General features: G+C 38.0%; 2 protein-coding genes across 3 annotated transcripts in view; one reads left to right on the top strand and one right to left on the bottom strand.

Moving 5' to 3' along the window:
* The window catches only part of LOC122073390 (transformation/transcription domain-associated protein-like), a 69,707-nt gene that overhangs the window by 11,625 nt on the left and 40,656 nt on the right, over positions 1–17,426 (top strand). For both annotated transcript variants that reach the window (XM_042637971.1, XM_042637973.1), the window contains exons 6-10: positions 8,565–8,660; positions 8,789–8,851; positions 9,023–9,082; positions 12,038–12,106; positions 16,154–16,235. In XM_042637971.1, the coding sequence (XP_042493905.1) occupies positions 8,565–8,660; positions 8,789–8,851; positions 9,023–9,082; positions 12,038–12,106; positions 16,154–16,235 (370 nt within the window). The remainder of the gene's footprint in view (positions 1–8,564; positions 8,661–8,788; positions 8,852–9,022; positions 9,083–12,037; positions 12,107–16,153; positions 16,236–17,426) is intronic.
* LOC122073391 lies at positions 4,536–5,919 on the bottom strand. Its single transcript, XM_042637974.1, has 3 exons — positions 5,191–5,919; positions 4,966–5,096; positions 4,536–4,757 (listed from the first exon to the last, which is right to left on the bottom strand). The coding sequence occupies exons 1-3, from the start codon at positions 5,378–5,380 to the stop codon at positions 4,743–4,745; spliced, it is 336 nt and encodes a 111-aa protein (XP_042493908.1). The 5' UTR covers positions 5,381–5,919; the 3' UTR covers positions 4,536–4,742.

Below are 17,426 nucleotides of genomic sequence, written 5' to 3'. Positions count from 1 at the left end.
ATTGAGAAGAATAAAATAGAAAAAATAGAGAAGGATGGAAAGAAGAAGAAGGGAATTAGAAGGATATGTTTGGCTCGAGCCTCTCCCAGGCCTCTCACCCTTTTCCGGGCCTCTCACCACTCATAGGCATCTCACCCAACTGCATCCCACTACACAATATCATAAGCCATTTTTCTTTTCGACTCAAATCAACTTGGCTGGTTATCAGCCTGTTCCTTTATTTATATATCCAATCAATAACATCCTAGGCAATTCTCTAGGAACAAGCAAGACTCAAAATATTAATTGGAAACTAAATCCTAAGTTCTCTCCAACTTTGATTACATCAAATAACTGAAATAAAAACAAATACGTATAAAAAACTAATCCTAACAGGTCTTGAAATCTGTCAATTCTCATCCATAACCTCTCCCATGTTTTGACCATTGGGATCTTCTAGGAATCTGGAAAAATATTCTCCTTTAGAGCTGGACAATATATCCCAATAAATCAGACAATATTCTCTGAGAAATCTGATTGATATCTTTCCAATCCTGGGAATTAAATCCACACAAGCTGGCTGTGGGCCACATCAAAGTTGTCTGTTATTCTCCAGATTATCTCCCAAAATCTGGAAAATAACCCTCCCTTGATTAGCTATCTTAATGACTAAGAATTCCCTTAATTACAGCTGGTCGGTATCTTCCCAGAATAGGAAAGCTGATATCTAATCTTTGGGACAGACTCAGTACTTGATTGTTGGAAATTCTCCTTGAAGTCAGAAACCTAATTGTGCACCAACTCTGGAAACAAATAACCCCTCTTGATTTGGTCAGAATGTGTGCTTAAAATCCTCAAACTCCCTGCTGGTTCGATGGGCTTAAATAAATCTAATATTTGAGGTAAATATAGGTCTGCCATGGCCCAACCTGGAGGAGTTAAGGATTGGTGGAGATCTGAGGAGAATAAGCTCATCCGGGGACGAAGAGGACCCCGTACTTGGGAGGAGTTCAAGGTGTTACTTAGTGAGAGTTACCTTCCCGTGGCTTATCAGCGATGTCTTTTACGGCTTTCTCAACACCCTTAGGCAAGGTACTATGGCTGTGGAAGAGGATATTGATAAGTTTAATGACTTGCTCACTCATACAGGTGCTTTGAAGATGAGGAATTGATTATGTCTCGATTTAAATTGGGCTCAAGGCATGACATCCGAGACAATATAGGTGTGGTCAAACTTCCATCTTTGATTGCATGTTCCAAGAAGGCTATGGATGTGGGGGATTTGCTCAAAACATCCCCACGTTGTTCCTACCCACTAGTTTTGCATTCTAAGGTCAATGTGGCAAGTGACAAGTCAACCAATGTCCCAAACAAAGTCCCACCAGCCAGCAAGGACAAGGGAAGTCATCTATGTCTATTGTAGAAGGAGAAATCAAGTGCTACAATTGTAGAGGATTGGGGCACTTTGCCAAATCTTGCCCCTACAGACAGAACCCCAACTTCTGTCGTTGCGACATTTGAGGCAAACCAAAGATGCAAGTTTGTGAGTTGCTTGATGATGATTGGGCTGCAAATGCCACCCCTGAAGGCAACAAGAATGGTGCTGAAATTGAAGGTGAGATAGATGAGCGTGGTATTTACACCTTAGATATGATTTTCAACACTGACTAGGACACAAGCATTGAAGAGAAACTTGAAGAATCCAAGTTTGAAGAAGAGAAAGTAGACAATGAGCTAGAAAACGATCCCATGGACATCTATGAAGATATTTAAGTTGAGCACGTGGAGTTCGTCATAGTACCTTCAAGAACATCAACCGTGCCTATACGACTACATCTATATGTTTAAGGAGCTACCTGAATTTTTCTACAGCTTTATGATGGATGTGCACCACATGGGTATATTCCTTATCATCTACTAAATTTGAGGCAATTTTTTCTTTTAAGAGGGGAAAAGTTGATGTGGATCAAGCTTACACAAGGAAGGGGCTGCTGGCCCCATCAAACTAAGTCCAATGTTGGACCAGCCAGCCCAAACCAGGCCCTATCGAGCCAGCTGTAAAGGGGTCCTGTTCCCTTCTCCGATCACAAGGATTTCCTCCAGAATTTTATCTTCAGGTGGAAACTCTAGAAGCCTAGCTAGCTAAGCAATTGATTGATGATCTTAGCAGCCTCCTAGAACCCTCAAGCTGTCCATCAAATTCAGCAAGTAGCCTAGGATTAGTTTTCTTTTTAAGTTAGTTTCTATTTTGTGTCCTTAGTTGGTTTCCTTTCAATGTCATTAGTTAGCAGTTTCTAATTTGTTCTTCTTGGTTAGCAAGTTAGAAGTCAAATTAGAAGTTTTATTTTAGCTTTTGGGTTCCTAATTTAGATCGTTCTTTTTAAATCTGTTTTGTAAGCCTATATAAGAGGCCCGTTCGATTGTAAAAGTTAGAGAAGTTGAATTAATGAATTTTCTGATGATAACTCTTGGTTGAGAGAGCTGTTATTTGAGAGGGTGAGATGCCTAAACCTGAGTGGTGAGATGCCCAACCCAATCATCATTTATCTCCTCCGTCTCATCTCCCCATTGATTCTCTTTTCTATTTCTTTTCTTTACTTTGTTGTGATTATTTGAGAGCTTGTTTGAAGACTACTTGAAGCCTTGAAGCACATCCACAGGACCCGATTGAAGACCTGCTGTAGAACAAGTGATTGATCCAGCCATTTTCCGGGTTTTAAAGACCCCCATCGATTGGCCATAACTTCCACCCTGCTGCCCAGATCCCAAAGCCTTTTTGGGGATTTATTCTGACCTCCAAGAGGACCACTTGGTCTAAACTTGGTGGCCAACTGAGCTTCCTAGCTGCAATTCTTGAAGATCAACAAAAGTTTCCTAATTGCGAACCTGTTCTCAGATCTCCCAAATCTGAAATCAGGTCACAAGACACTTTGGAGGGTTTGATCAGCACCTCAAAGGGACTAAACCAGCATATCAGGCGCCCTTGAGTCTTGGTTTGTGAGTAAACAGATCTCTTCCTATTCAGCCATGCTTTCCAGGTTTGGTTAAATCTGTTTGTCAGTCAGATCTGAACTTAATTTTATGAGTTTGGTTTGGAGAGCTTAATCAACAAGGGTTAATTTTCTACCACCATTTTATTGTCCTGTATAATATTGGAATGGGAGCAAGGATTAAAGTATCGGTATCGGTCGGTCAAAATTAAGATACGTATTGGAGGGTATCGTATCGTATTGGAGGTACGCTGAGATACGCTAAAGATACGCACATAAATGGATAAGAAACACATTTTTATACACTTTTGCATAAAAAACAGTTAAAAAAGCTATATATAACATGTAGAATGCATAAATACTTAAGTAGAGGGTATCGTATTGATAGACAAATATATTGAGTTGAAAATGTTCAAAATGATGAGGTTTGAGTTTCTTACAGTTTTTTCTTTCCTTATTGCCATTGCCACTGTGATGAGTGCCTGAAGAGTGTCGTGGTGGTTCAAATCCTTGGCTAGGACCTTCTTCTTCAATAGGAGCAACTACGATGATATTCTGCACTTGTCGAATATAGGCACAATATTTACCCCAGTCGAAATATTTATGGTAGTGGGTCTCCCATTCATTGTAGAATCTTCTGTACTGCTCAGGAGTGGCCAATGTTGGTCCTGCATAAGTCCCATAGAACTGACCCGAAGAAACACCTGAAGATACATGGTGTCCATGTCCGTGTCCGGATGAGGAACCAGCATGATCTGAACTTCTGTACTGCTCTGGATTGGCAAATGATTGTCCTGCATAAGTCCCATATCCATAGGCTGAAGATGCATCTGAAGATACATGGTGTCCATGTCCGGATGAAGAACCAGCAAGATCTGAGCTAATGCACATTGACTCCATGCTACTCATCAATGCATCAGTAGTACTCGGATTGTGGGATCGCCTGCCCCTCCGACTAGAAGACATTGGTTGTGTGCGAGCACCATGATTACTATCTTGTGTTGCATGTGTAAATGCATCCTCCTCTGTGAAATGTAGTGGTACATAAGTTTGGCCACCACCACTACCACCATCACCACCACTGCCACCACCACCACCACCATCACCACCACTGCCACCACTACCACCACCACCACCACCACCACCACCACCACCACCATCATCATCATCATCATTACCATAATCATCATCATCATCACCATCATCATCATCATCATCATCATGCACCATCCTTGTCTTGATCATCATCATCACTATCTGGTTGAGTTACGCTATATGTAGCACCTGATCTCGTCCTCCTAATATCATCATCATTGGAGCTATCATCATCCTCTTCCATAGTTGATGGTGCTTGGGTTTCATCATCAACAATATTTTTAAAATCTTCATTTATATCTCTAATGAGGTCATCTATAATGGGATCAGGTGTGGTTTCTCGTCGATCTTCAGATAATTTGTCCAACACTAAAACATTTTCAGTCTCCTCAATCCATCCCCTAACTGGATCTTCCTCGTCGAGTATGTGGGTGATGTCAATTGGGTTGACATCAATATCATCCCCTGATTTCTCCAATTCTAAATATTTCATCTTCAATTTCATGTTGTAGTGCACATACACTAGCTTCTCTAGCTTCTCATAACTCAGACGATTCCGAGGTTTGGTGTGTATCAATCCGAACGTACTCCAGTTACGTTCGCAACCACTTGAGGATGCCGTGCATGATAATATTTTCATTGCGATTGGCCTCAAGCTTGGAGCGCTCCATCCATAGTTCATCCACCAATCAGCTGTACAAAGATAATTGCAACATTAGGAGTTTGAAATAAATTTGAAATACAAGGATAGCTGATTAAGCCTAAATTACCAGGGCGTTGTGTTCCTCTGAGTGGCCTCTCGGAAGTACTTCACCTATATATGTATTAACATATTAATATGCCACTCAATGTATTAAATATTAATCAATGATTCAATATGTAAGTTTAGTAGACTACTAACCTCTTCAACTGCATCTTTGGCCGAATCAATATTAGGAGCTAACTTGTTGATAACATCCTTCAAAGATTCCATCAAATCTTTCCTAAACCTTAAATTGTTCTTGTAGTGCAGATCCGGATTCAAATAATAGGCTGCACATTGACATTGTTACATATCACTTATTGTTAACGATTAAATATATTAAATTACTAATAAAGTAACTTATAAATTTAATTGAGAAAATACCTGCCCGATGAAGGTCTTGAACCAAATTATTTTCCCATCGACGATTTATAATCTTCAAAAATGCCTTAAATGACTTTGGGTTCTCCTCTTCTATCTTTTGTTTGACAACTTCCATACAATGCACTATATTTTTCATCGTCTGTGCCTTATCACCATCAACTACTTTAAGTATCACAAATAGTGGTTGCATAATCTTAGTAAATCAGTATATCCTTTCCCAAAACTTTGTTGAGGTGATTAGATCTTGAATAGTTTTTCCAATTTCAGTGGTTGCATATCTACTACTGAACCACTCATTAGAGGTGAATGACTTAACTAACCCTTCCTTCCGTTTTTGAATACTATCAAGTGCAATATAATTTGTTGCAAACCTTGTTGCTGCGGGCCTCACCAAGTCACCTTTTGTGTACTTTCTCATCAATGCCAACACCTAGCTGTGATTGTAGATGAAATTGGTGATCATCTTGGCATCAGAAACCAATGTCTGCACTTTGTTCATTTCACCAATGTCTTTGAACATCAAATCAATACAATGGGCTGCACAAGGTGTCCAGTATAAGGTGGGATACTTCACCATAAGTAAAGTACCAACCTTTTTGAAATTGGAGGCATTATCAGTCACAACCTGGACAACATAATCTGGCCCAACTTCCTGAACAACTTCATCCATTAATTTAAACAAATACATTGAGTCCTTGATATCTGAGGATGCGTTGAAAGACTTATGGAATATTGTTTTCTCATCACAATATATCAGAAAATTGATGATGGACATCCTCGTCGGTCCACTCCACCCATCACACATGATGGTCACTCCATATTCAGGCCACTTGTATTTAAACTCTTCAATGTATTCATCCACCTCTTTCACAATAGTATCTAAGTATGGCCCTGCAATTTCATGGGGTGTGGGTGGCTTCACATTTTTCCCACATGTCTGAATCTCCTTGACCATAGCCTTGAAGTACGGATCTTTAGCTTTGTGAGGTGGAATTATAGAACTGTGGAACCACCTAGAGATTGTTTTCCCAATTTTCTTACTCAATGTTTTTTGTTGGAAAGCTTCTTCAATCCTTTGTTGCCTTCATCATGATGTTTATATGGTGCATCTCTCATATCTCTAATTTCTGGGCTCCTTTTCCCCTTACTTTTACCACTAGAGGTAAATTTATCAAACATGCCCTTCACAGTGCCTCCAATATCTACACTTGGACGACTTCTAGAGCCAGAACCTTATTCATAAATCATCGGGCCACCATGCCTAGGTCCTACAGATTGACTTCTTCTCAGCTATTCTGCTATCCATTGTTTTTCTTTTGCTTCCTCCCTTGAAATATGCATCGCTCGTGCAAGCTGTTGATCTTCATCCTCTGCCTCCATATCAGATCCTTCATAATCCTCATGATCCCTTAGATTCTCAACCAATCTATCACCTTCTTCAACAACTTTCTTTGCTTTATCTCTACTTCCCCTTAAGTGCTTCCTCATTGCTTTGCTTATTTCATCTGGGCATTTGTTACATTTGGCAACATTAGAAAATCCTCCAGCCAAATGTTGTTTATGTCTGGTAATTCCACCTCCTAGGTGGATAGTATCACAGTAATTGCATTTTGTACACAACCTATTGCCTTGTACTTTCTCGGCTGTAGCCCATCCAATATCCCTAGTCCGTTCTTTAGGCGCCATCCTCCTACAAAGATACATAATGAATCTTAATATGCATATTTATTGATTTAGTATTTAGTACATAATAGCATTTTTTTAGAAACTAAAATGAGATGCATCCAAAGAAAAAAAAAGATTTTTTTTGTATTTTTCCAAATTTACATAAACTTGAAATGCACACTTTTTTTGGAAAAAATTGTGCATCTAATTTTACATCATGGTCATTGGCCAAGTAAATTAAATTTTTTTTTAAACTAAAATGAACTGAATTTTATAAAAAAATTGTAATTTTTTAAAGATTTTTTTTATTTTTTAATTAATTTTCGCAATAAAAAAATAAAAAATACAAACTATTTAGAAAAATTAAATTTTTTTATAGAAGTTGTAGATTAAATGTTTTTAAAGACCATATAAAAAATCAACAAAGTGTGGACCAATATATTTGAGTAGATCTAAGAAATAAAAAAATTTGAAACCCTCACTTTTTTGGGGAAAAAATGTGGGTTTCATTTGAAATCATGTATTTAGTAATTATAAGTTATGACATTATTTTTAAGAGTTGAATGAACTAAATTTTCTAAAAATTTTTTTTTTTTAATTGATTTCAAAATAAAAAAAAATAAGAAAATATATTTTTTTGAGAAAAATCTAAATTTTCCGTGGAAGTTGTAGAACACTTGTTTTTACATAACATATAAAAAATCTAAACATTTTTAACCATTAAGCATGAGTAGATCTAAGAAATTTGAAAAAAATTGAAACCCTCATTTTCTCTTGAAAAAAAGTGTGTAAATACTTATAAATCCAATGATTTCATGTAATAATGATGCACAAAATGTGATTCTAAGTATGATGAACCTTAGATTTGTAAAAAAACTTGAAAATCTAAGGTTAAAGTTGAAAAAAGTGAGTAAATATTCAAGAACTTACTATTCAAGACTTTCAACTTTCAAGTTCAAGGTTCTTCTTGGACTATGTTTTTCTCCTTCTTTGAACCATTCACTTCCACAATGTTTCTTTCAATCTACCATTTGAGTCTCCAAAAAGGTGTGTGAATCAAAGGGGAAGAAAGAAGAGAAATATAGAAAACTGTTGGTGAGAGTTTGAAGTGTTTGTTTCAAACAACAAAAGGCACATTCACACTTAAGTAGCCGTATGGTACCGTATCGGTTCAATACTGTACAATACGGTCGATACGTATTGATACTCACGAGAATTTTCATGTTTTCAAAAGTTCGTTTCGTGCGTATCGGTACGGCACGATACGGTACTACCGATACACAAAAGAGGGCCCAAAATTCCCTATAGCGTATCGGTATGTATCGTGCCGATGCCTACCGATACCGATACGTATCGGCCGATACGGCACGATACGCACCGATACTTAAAACCATGAATGGGAGTTTTGGTGGAGAGTGTGCCATTGTACTTACTATAACTTGTAGCATGTGTAAAGGTTGTTGTGCGGTGTTATTCTCATTTTTTCTGCATGGCTGACCTTTGGTTGCTGGTATCACCCAATTGCGAGATTTTTACCCATTAGCAATGGTACTTGTGTTGCTGTCTATAGGGAGATGTAATTACTAGTTTTCACCTTCTTTCTTTTTCTTTATTTTGGTTACTGCCACAGTAATTTTTTATTTTTTTTATTTTTTAATTTCATTATGATCAATTATTACTTATCGTAACACTCTTTTACTATTTTGCAGTTGTCACGAATTATTTACTTGTTCTCAAGGAACATGCATGATTCATCCTTGTCATTAAGCATTCATACTACTTGCGCGCGCCTAATGTTAAATCTGGTTTGAACCTCTATTCCTTTGATGGGAAAATGAATTTAATTTCATCATTTACAATTTCGTGCTATGTTAGGGACTTACATATGCTTGTGGTATATTTTTTAATTCTATAATGGGTTTAATGTTGTTAGGTGGAACCTATTTTTGAGAAGGGTGTTGATCAATCATCCATGGATGAAGCACGGGTTTTATTGGTTCGGATCTTATTCCCTAGTTTTAAAGTTGTCTAATCCTAAAAATATAGTGACTGCTACTTGAGATGTTCCGTCGCTCTGATAAGTTTGAGTTACTATATTATCCCAATTTTTATAGATTTTGTGGATTTCTTTATACAGAGTGAGTACATACTCTTACCTTTCCTGCAGGGTAGAATTCTGGATGCTTTTGTGGGGAAGTTCAGTACCTTCAAGCGAACCATTCCTCAGGTAGTTTACATTGGTTAGAATATGTGTGGATTGATTTTGTTGATATGGTTAATTGATTGTGGTTTTTGTATTTGTTAGTTCTAATTCCATGGTTTCTTTGTTTATTGCTTGTCTTGTAACTCATCTTTTCCTTGAGGGCATTGTTAGCATTTACGACCTAATCAAATATTTTTTAGTTGTGGTTTCCAAGATCAACTTATTCTTATGATCCTATCTATGGCATCTTGTTAATAGGTTAATTACAGTTTTTGTAGACGTTTTGCTTATCAGTAATTTGCTTATTATCTATGTTCCGTGAGGTATTGCTTAGCATTTATAACTATCCATTTGTGGTGAAAATTTTAGTTGTTGACAGGTCAGCATGACTTCAGTTATCCCCTTGTAATGGTGGTATTGTTTGGGTCAATTCCCATTTTAAAAGTTTCCTATTGAACGAGGAAGGGGGTATGATATAGGTTCTGTTGTGTGGTGAGAGAATGACAGGTTCACATGGGAGCATGGTTTGAGGAATCGGATCGAATTGGTCAGGATTGGAATTGGCCTTGATTGATCCTGATTCTTGGCTGATACTGTATCGGTGGATCAGTACTGACGAAGGGTAAAATATCCAAAACTGTTTTTCAATTGAAAGCAGGAGTATGTCAAATCCTGGCCAATACGGATCGGTATCGGCCTTGACTGATCCCGTTCCCAATATCGAATTCTCAAGCCATGCATGGGAGAACCCACATCTTTGATTTTTGGAGTAAGGCATATGTCTTTACAGACCATGTGATATGCAATCTTTACACTTAGTTTTGCCTCATAGAAGGTTGATATTGTAGTTCTTATGATACAATATCTAGGAAATGATTTGGACCATCTATGTGTCAATTTTCGGGCTCAAATTCAATCCTATACCCCATAATTGTCAAGGCGTCGCCAAGGCGACGACTAGGCCTCCAGGTGGTTTGCCTGGGGCCTAGGCGACAGTCGCCTTATTGCACTGCATGCCGCCTTGTGTTTTGGCCTTATTGCATTGCATGCCGCCTTGTTATTTCATTTACTTAAGATATTATTCATAAATAAGCAAATACCCCCTATTTGAATCCAATAAAAATAGTTTAAAAATTAAATTCTAAAAGGATAAAAAGTCAACCACCCAGTCTAAGAAGAAAAACTGGATTTTGGCTATAGGGGCGATTTTCAACTTTTAAATGCTGGAGTTTTTCTCAATTATGAAAATTTTATAAATTCTATCATATTAAAACATTGCTAAAAATCAAAAGTCTGGTAAAATAATTTTTTGTTTTGATATTCATAAAATTATTTTCATTCAGGCGATTTTAACAGCATTCGCACACTTAAAAATAAGTTTGACTGGAGCATAACTTTGTCATTACAACTCAGATTTGAGTAATCTTAGACTTGTTGGAAAGCTGGTTTTATTTATAACTGATACAAAAAGTCTCATGTAAAAATAATATCATTTGACCAGTCAAACTTATTATAGAACTAGAGCATTTCTCTAAATTTTGATTTTTTATAACTTAATATGACTTAATGTTAATTTTTTACGATTTAATATGGCTAAATGTTGATTTTTAATGACTTGATGTTGCTTAATCTTGATTTTTTATGATACAAGGTATATATATCTTACTAAATAATGTTAGAAAGTAGGGAAAATAAAATATAACAATTGGTCGCCTTGTTCGCCTCAAGGCGTGCGCCTTCTCGCCTAAGCACTTAGACAACTCTCCACCGCCTTGGTTTACCTTGGCGCCGTGACAACTATGCTATACCCTCTCATATATGCATCCGCACCCATATATGTCGTTACTGTTCATGCACCATTTCAATTGTTCCAGATTTTTTAATCCTTTCTTTTGCCACTCCGCAAACTCCGTTGGGCTGAAACTTGACATGTGAGCAGGGGACCTTGGAGTCTACCTGTCTACAAAATTTCAGCCTCATTTAAGTTACTGCGTGGCAGTAAATGTGTGCAAACCACTGAAGGTTATAGGGTACACACACTGCACAGGCCACAAAACCCCAGCCCCTTACGTTACCTTATTTTATGAATGTAGATGAGATGTGGATATTGGGTCTATGGCAGGACTAGACAGATGGGTTTAAAAATGCTTGCATTTATGAAAGTTGGAAGCAGCATCAACAGGTGGCAAGAAGAGGGAAAGTCAGCTGAGATGGCTTGGATATGTTTGATGATGACAATGACACTTTCCATATTTTGCGTTTACGAATTTTCTATATTTTACCTTTAACCATCTGTTTTGATCTTGTCTTCGGTGAAATGAAACTAGATTTTAGTGTACACTGTGATTATCATTTCTACTTAATGCATTAGAGTGTTGTAACGAACCCAAGATCTGTAACCAGTTACTTGAGAGAGGAGAGAAGAGAGAGACTGCAGGGAGAGGACCAGCCAATGTACCTGGCAGCCTCCCTCCAGCGTATTATTTGTCATAAATAAAACCAATTAATTACAACCATAGCTAGAATAGGAAAGACAATCCTACTCAAACTCTAACTAGGAAACAACCAAAATAAGGAAATAAATAATGGCAAAAAGTAACTCTGTAACATTCTAACTCTTAAGACTGGACTCATTGTATGATGGGACATTCCCCCTGCTGTGAACACTCTTTAAGAAATGTGAAAGGCATTTATATGACTTTTTTAATATGTTAATTTTTCTGTCCTTGGTGTGGCATCTCTTTTTGTCAATATATTGTTATCCGCTTGGTGTGCTGGAAGGTCACTTATTTATGTTTATATACTTAAAGGCTGGATGCTTTTCACCATTTCATTTGGAAGGTTTGTCTGCTTTAGTTATGACTTTTGGTTGCTCTGGAAGATGCTTTTTTGATATTGCAGTTGGTTCGTTTCTAGTTTGATGATAGTTTCGATGGTTAAATGTCATCTTTGATGATATGGAAATGATACTTGAATTAGCTACTGGACGAGGGTGATGAAGGGAAGGAGCGATCCACACTGAGGTCAAAGCTTGAGCTCCCTGTGCAGGTTTGTTCAGAAGATCTTTTTGAGTTCTATTGGTGTTCAGTGATATAAGTTTTTGTGAGTTGACTTTGTCCAATGTTCTTGATATCAAGTATCTGGCTTCCTACTTCATTTTGAAGTCTTTTGTACTGCCTAAAGTAAGTTGTTTAAGTTAATGTTATTCCCTATTATTATTATTATTTTTTTATTTTTTTTATTTATTTTTTATTTTTTATTTTTAATCTCTCTGCACTTCATATATTACATATTCACTGGTTATTTTGTTGATTATACCATCACTAGGAATGGATGGTAATTTACTTCTGCATATGATTAAAAGAGTTTGGTTAGTTTTTTTTTTTTTTTTTTTTTTTTTTTTTTTTTTTTTTTATGTTCTATATGTAAGAATATGCTCTATTCTAGTCAGTGGATCGCAGAAGTTCAGAAAGACAATCATTTAATGAGCCCATTAATCTCTTGGCTGTCCAAAAGGTTGATCACTTTTTGATGTGGCTAGTAATGAAGGCACTTGATTACTTATTAAAAAAAATAAAATAAAATAAGAGTTAAGGCAATAGATTGTATTGTGAAGGTCATTTAGTTCATCTTTCTGAGCTATTATGTTTTTGATTTTATATAGAATATAACACATTATTCTGATTTTGGGCTAGAGGTGTCTAAATACTTTTGGTTTGGGTGATACCTGCATTGTTTTATGCTTATTTAATGGCACAATTTGATAACATGGGAATGATGGGATAACTTGGTGGAGGTATGAATGAAATGAATGCTTCGCCTGTCTTCAAGAAAGGTTCATATATGTTAAGTTTATAATGAATATCTAGGGAGAGGGTTCCCCATGCTGCCATTTTCTGTTTTGGGGGGGAGGGTGGGGAATGCCCCACGCCACACCAATGATGTTGTGGTGAACAATATCATCCAAATGGGGCCCACATGGTCAGGAGAAGAGAGAAAATAAATATTAAACAAATGTGAGAGGGTGTCCGGTACGTTGGCTGCATGTGGAACTTTTTTTTCCCCCCGCCCTAAATATCTATTTTTCAGTGACAGCAGTTTGCAAGTGGACCTTTTCATTAACTAAACAGTAAATGCTCAAAAAAACCATCTGCCCCTACACGTATTTGGTGATAAAATGTTATACCCAAAGTATCAAGTATCGGTATCGTACAGTGAATCGGGTAGCTGGTTTAAGTGAGGTCTTAGAGATGTATCAGAGAGATGGTGGACACGCTTAATATGCATGGATGGATACATGTGAAACTAGTGTTTTGAAGCGTAATAATAACTAGGCAACATCAAAACAGCAAACTAAACCAATACATCAGGGCCAAAAGGATACAACAAGGGGGGGGGGGGGGGGGGGAAGAGGGAACGAACATCAAGATTGGGGGATGAGATCGACCTGCTAGTTCTAGGAAGCAATGATATGTCTGTTCCTAAGGGAATTTGAGACACGACGAGCATGAAGAGATTGGATTTTGGACGTAACATCAAAGTAGATGGCTTTCCAAATCTTGTCCGGAGATCGAGAGTTGGAGGATCAGCTACGGATGTTTCGTTCCATCTAGAGATGATTTATGGTCGCACAAAAAGCCAGCTTACCGAGGGTGTCACAGATGGAGGAATCGGCGATGGTCATGTTGATCCAGATCCATTCCCGAACAAAAGGGAGAATGGGTCTGCTAGTAGGCCAGCATCTAGAGAGGACAGTTTTCCAAACAAAAGAAGAGAAGGGCAGGAAAAGAAGAGGTGAGGAATTCTTTAGAACCCTAGGGGCAGAGGCAGCAAGAAGTATTGGCAGGGATATGGCGTTAAAAATTGAAAGATTGGGTAGGGAGGCAGTTAAAGAGGCATCGCCATACAGTGAAGCTATGACGGGGGATATGTTCCTTGAACTAGACAAGGTTGTGCCAAGGAACCACAGGACCAGAGGGTCTGATGAAGGACCAAGCAGAGGGCGGAAGAGAAAATCCCATTGGAAGAGGGTAACCAAGTGCATTTATCTTCCATTTCTCTATGACCATGGGTGATGCAGTTGCACGATGGACTTAGGAAAGAAATATCTTTTGATTTGATTTTCTATTGTTTTAGAATTAATTTCTTTTTAAATTAGCTAGCTTCTAATTTTAGAATAGTTTCCATTTTCAAGTAGTTTTCATTGATTGTTTGATTTTTTCTTTATATTAGTCATGTAATAGAGAAGAACTTAGTTTGGAGATTTTGAAGTTATTTTGAACATTGAACAATTGAAGGATGCGTATGGCTACCGTGAATGCTTCCCTCTTCCCTATCCCTCTCTGAAATCCTTTTGTCTTTCTTTCCCTCTTGTTCAACCCCACCATCAATTCTCTTCTCCCTCTTTATTTTCTGTTTAGCTTTTGTGAGAGAGTCGTAGGAGCGTGATTGAAGATCCAAGACCAGCCACCAAGTTCAGGTTGAAGTACAGAGACAGGTCCAAGATCGATCACCATTTTCAGGGTTTGAGCTACAGTCGACCTTGGCTAGAACACTCCAGCCAGTCTGCCAAAACTAAAGCCCTTTGGAGGGTTTCTGAAGGACCACTAGGGGGCCCTTCGACCAGAATAGCAGGACCATCCAAGGCCTGCTGAAGCAACCGCAGGAAATCTTCTTCCTGCATGCGAGATCCTTCTCTGTCCAGATCTGGTCAGGTCCTTCGATCTCTTTGTTGCAGGCTACCCCAAGTTGAATCTATTGCTTTGGGAAGATCAGGTTGTGGTGATGATTTGCTTGGAATAGCAGACCCAGCCGACAGGTATCAACAAGGTTCCTTTCTTTTCGTTTTTCAGTCCTACCGCCCCTCTGTGAGTTGTCGAGAGGTTGAAGACAACCTCATAAAGTGAAGGGTTTGTTTTCTTTACCTTAAATTCCATCAATACCCCTCTCTTCTTCTATTATTCTCAGTGGACCTATTTTATTTCTTAGTTCCAAGTATACCCCTCCCCATCTTGAACGTGGCTTTCCCTTTTGAGAAATCTTCTTATGTTTAGGTTTTTTTAAAACCCTGGTTTGACCGTACTACCCTCAATTTTATTTCCTTATTATCTCGTGTCCTATTTTCTCCCTGGTTCCTAAATTACCCTTTTAGTAGCATATTGTAGCTTGGCCTTTAGTTCCATCCAATTACAAGTCTGCCACTCCCTTCTAAAGTTCTATTTATTTACAAAACTGCCACCTTCATTGGAAACTTCAGTTTAATTACAATTCTGCCATTTAGTTGAAGCTTTATTTCAATACAATTGTTATTGGGTGTTGCCTTTGTTTTATTGAGTGTTTAAGTGGCCCCTAAGCTATCCGATTTCAGCCCTTGGGATTCGGATCCGCATCAATGGGGGCGCGGAAGGAGGAAGGGGCATGGGTCATGAAGGAGGGGGGGGGGAGAGAACTGTTTTTAAGTTATCAACCATTTGGTATTATTAGCAGATTGATCATTGATGTCCATATCATTTTAAATATTTGGATTTGTCAAATCATCAGCGTTATATGAGTCGTCTATTCTGTTGAACCTTAGAATAGGGAAATCCTTTGTGTTGCCAGGGCAGCAAGAATCTTACACATTGATGGGAACTAGTGGTCCTTGGATAATCTTATTTCACTTTGAGAGATCCAAGATTCTGTGTCTACCAGTGACAGATCTTCTAGTGTATGCTGACATTGGCATATTTTAAGAGTTGAGGAGCTTGCCAAGTGAAGGGGCAGGGTGGAACGCTATGTGCATGAGGCGTATACTTGGATGGCACATATTTTTCCTTAATATGGCATTTTTCTCCCTTAAATCAATTAATTGGCATTGCTTTTGGAAATTTGATGACCTTAGTCCATGCATTGCTGGTAATTTTCTTTTTCTGCCTCCCAAATTGGGACCTGGAGATAGCTTCACAAATTCCTGTGGGCCCTTGATTTTGATGTGTTGTAGGCTTGTAGCTAGAATGATCTTCCCCATGGAGGAAAATTTTCTCATGCTGTATTCAATCTTAGGTATTTATGTATGTTTGCTTTTATTAATTACTATTAAAATTTATATTGTTGCAGGCAGTTTTAAATCTGCAGGCCCCTCTGGAGCACTCCAAGGAAGTCAGTGATTGTAAACATCTAATTAAGACGTTGGTCATGGGTAATGATTATCTTTCTCTTTTTCCTTTCCTTTCCGAATTTTTTTTTTCAAAAAATTTTCTTTGTAACATTATTGGATCTACCTGCACATGAAGAAAGAAAAAAGGAGAAGATTGAAGAAGAGAGAGAGAGAGAGAGAGAGTGGAAAGACAACATCCCATAATTAGAGAATCGGAAACCTCTCTAATCGTGGGTGGGAGGAGATTTTATACATAGTTGTGAAGGCATTGCCTAGGCTTCCAAACGGTTTTCTTAGGGTCTAGGCGATTGTCGCCTTAGTGCAAGGTGCCTTGAAATTGTATCGAACCAGGTTAAGGACTTATTTATGCCAAATATCATTCGAGTAAATGATTTTATAATTGTTATTTCATTTACTTAAGATATTATTCATAAATATGCAAACACTCCCTTTTTTTAATCCAATAAAAATAGGTTAAAAATCAAATTACTGAGTACAATAACGAGTACCTTTCCGTAGAGAAATAGACAACTCATCAGAAAAAGAAGTACCTCTAAGCAAAGAAATGGATTGGGAGAGGTGAGGAGGGGCTGCAGCTAACAAATTTCTGGTGAGTGAGTGGATCATAACAATGATATCCTGTTTGGGTATGAAAATACCCAAGGAAAACACACTTTATAGCAGGAGGAGACAATTTATCAATGTTAAGACGAAGATTATGAACAAATCATATGCACAGAAAAATACTTGGTGTTAGACCAAATAAAGTGCTATTTGGCAATCCATCTATTTTGTCGTTCACTTTAAGCTTGCTTCTCTTCTTCTTAGACCTGTTAGGGGTTCCCTAAGTTACAGACTTATTGTTGTCTCCTGGGGCCTTCCCTCCTCCATTTTGTCCCCCCTCCCCCCACTATTTAGTTTTTGTTCTCTTATTTTTGCTGCTCGGGCTGTAATTGGCTAGCTGTGCCCCCCCTTTGGGTTGTTGGCCCTTGTTTTTTCATTTTTCTGAGGCTCGTCCTTGGGGGATTCTTTCTCCTCCCCCCTTCTTCTCCTTTTGGTATTTATTCATAAAAAAAATTCTGTTTGGAGATTCTTCGACAAGATTTGAAATGACATCTATTTTGATGTTAGCTCTAAACTTGCTTCCCTCACCCACCGTAGAGTTAGGGATTCCCTAAGGAGCATGCTCATTGTTGTCTCCTGGTGTCTTCCTTCTTCCATCATTTCCCCCCC

This window comes from Macadamia integrifolia, chromosome 3 (assembly GCF_013358625.1).
Source record: "Macadamia integrifolia cultivar HAES 741 chromosome 3, SCU_Mint_v3, whole genome shotgun sequence".
NCBI classification, from domain to species: domain Eukaryota; kingdom Viridiplantae; phylum Streptophyta; class Magnoliopsida; order Proteales; family Proteaceae; genus Macadamia; species Macadamia integrifolia.
The sequence above is the reverse complement of the archived record's forward strand: the minus strand, read 5'-3'. Positions and strand labels throughout refer to the sequence as shown.

Coding starts and splice junctions, on each gene's coding strand:
- LOC122073391 (XM_042637974.1), bottom strand. CDS start 5,380: ATGCAACCACTATTTGTGATACTTAAAGTAGTTGATGGTGATAAGGCA. Junction 5,097..5,190: donor TCAAGACCTTCATCGGGCAG/GTATTTTCTCAA, acceptor GTCAATGTGCAG/CCTATTATTTGAATCCGGAT.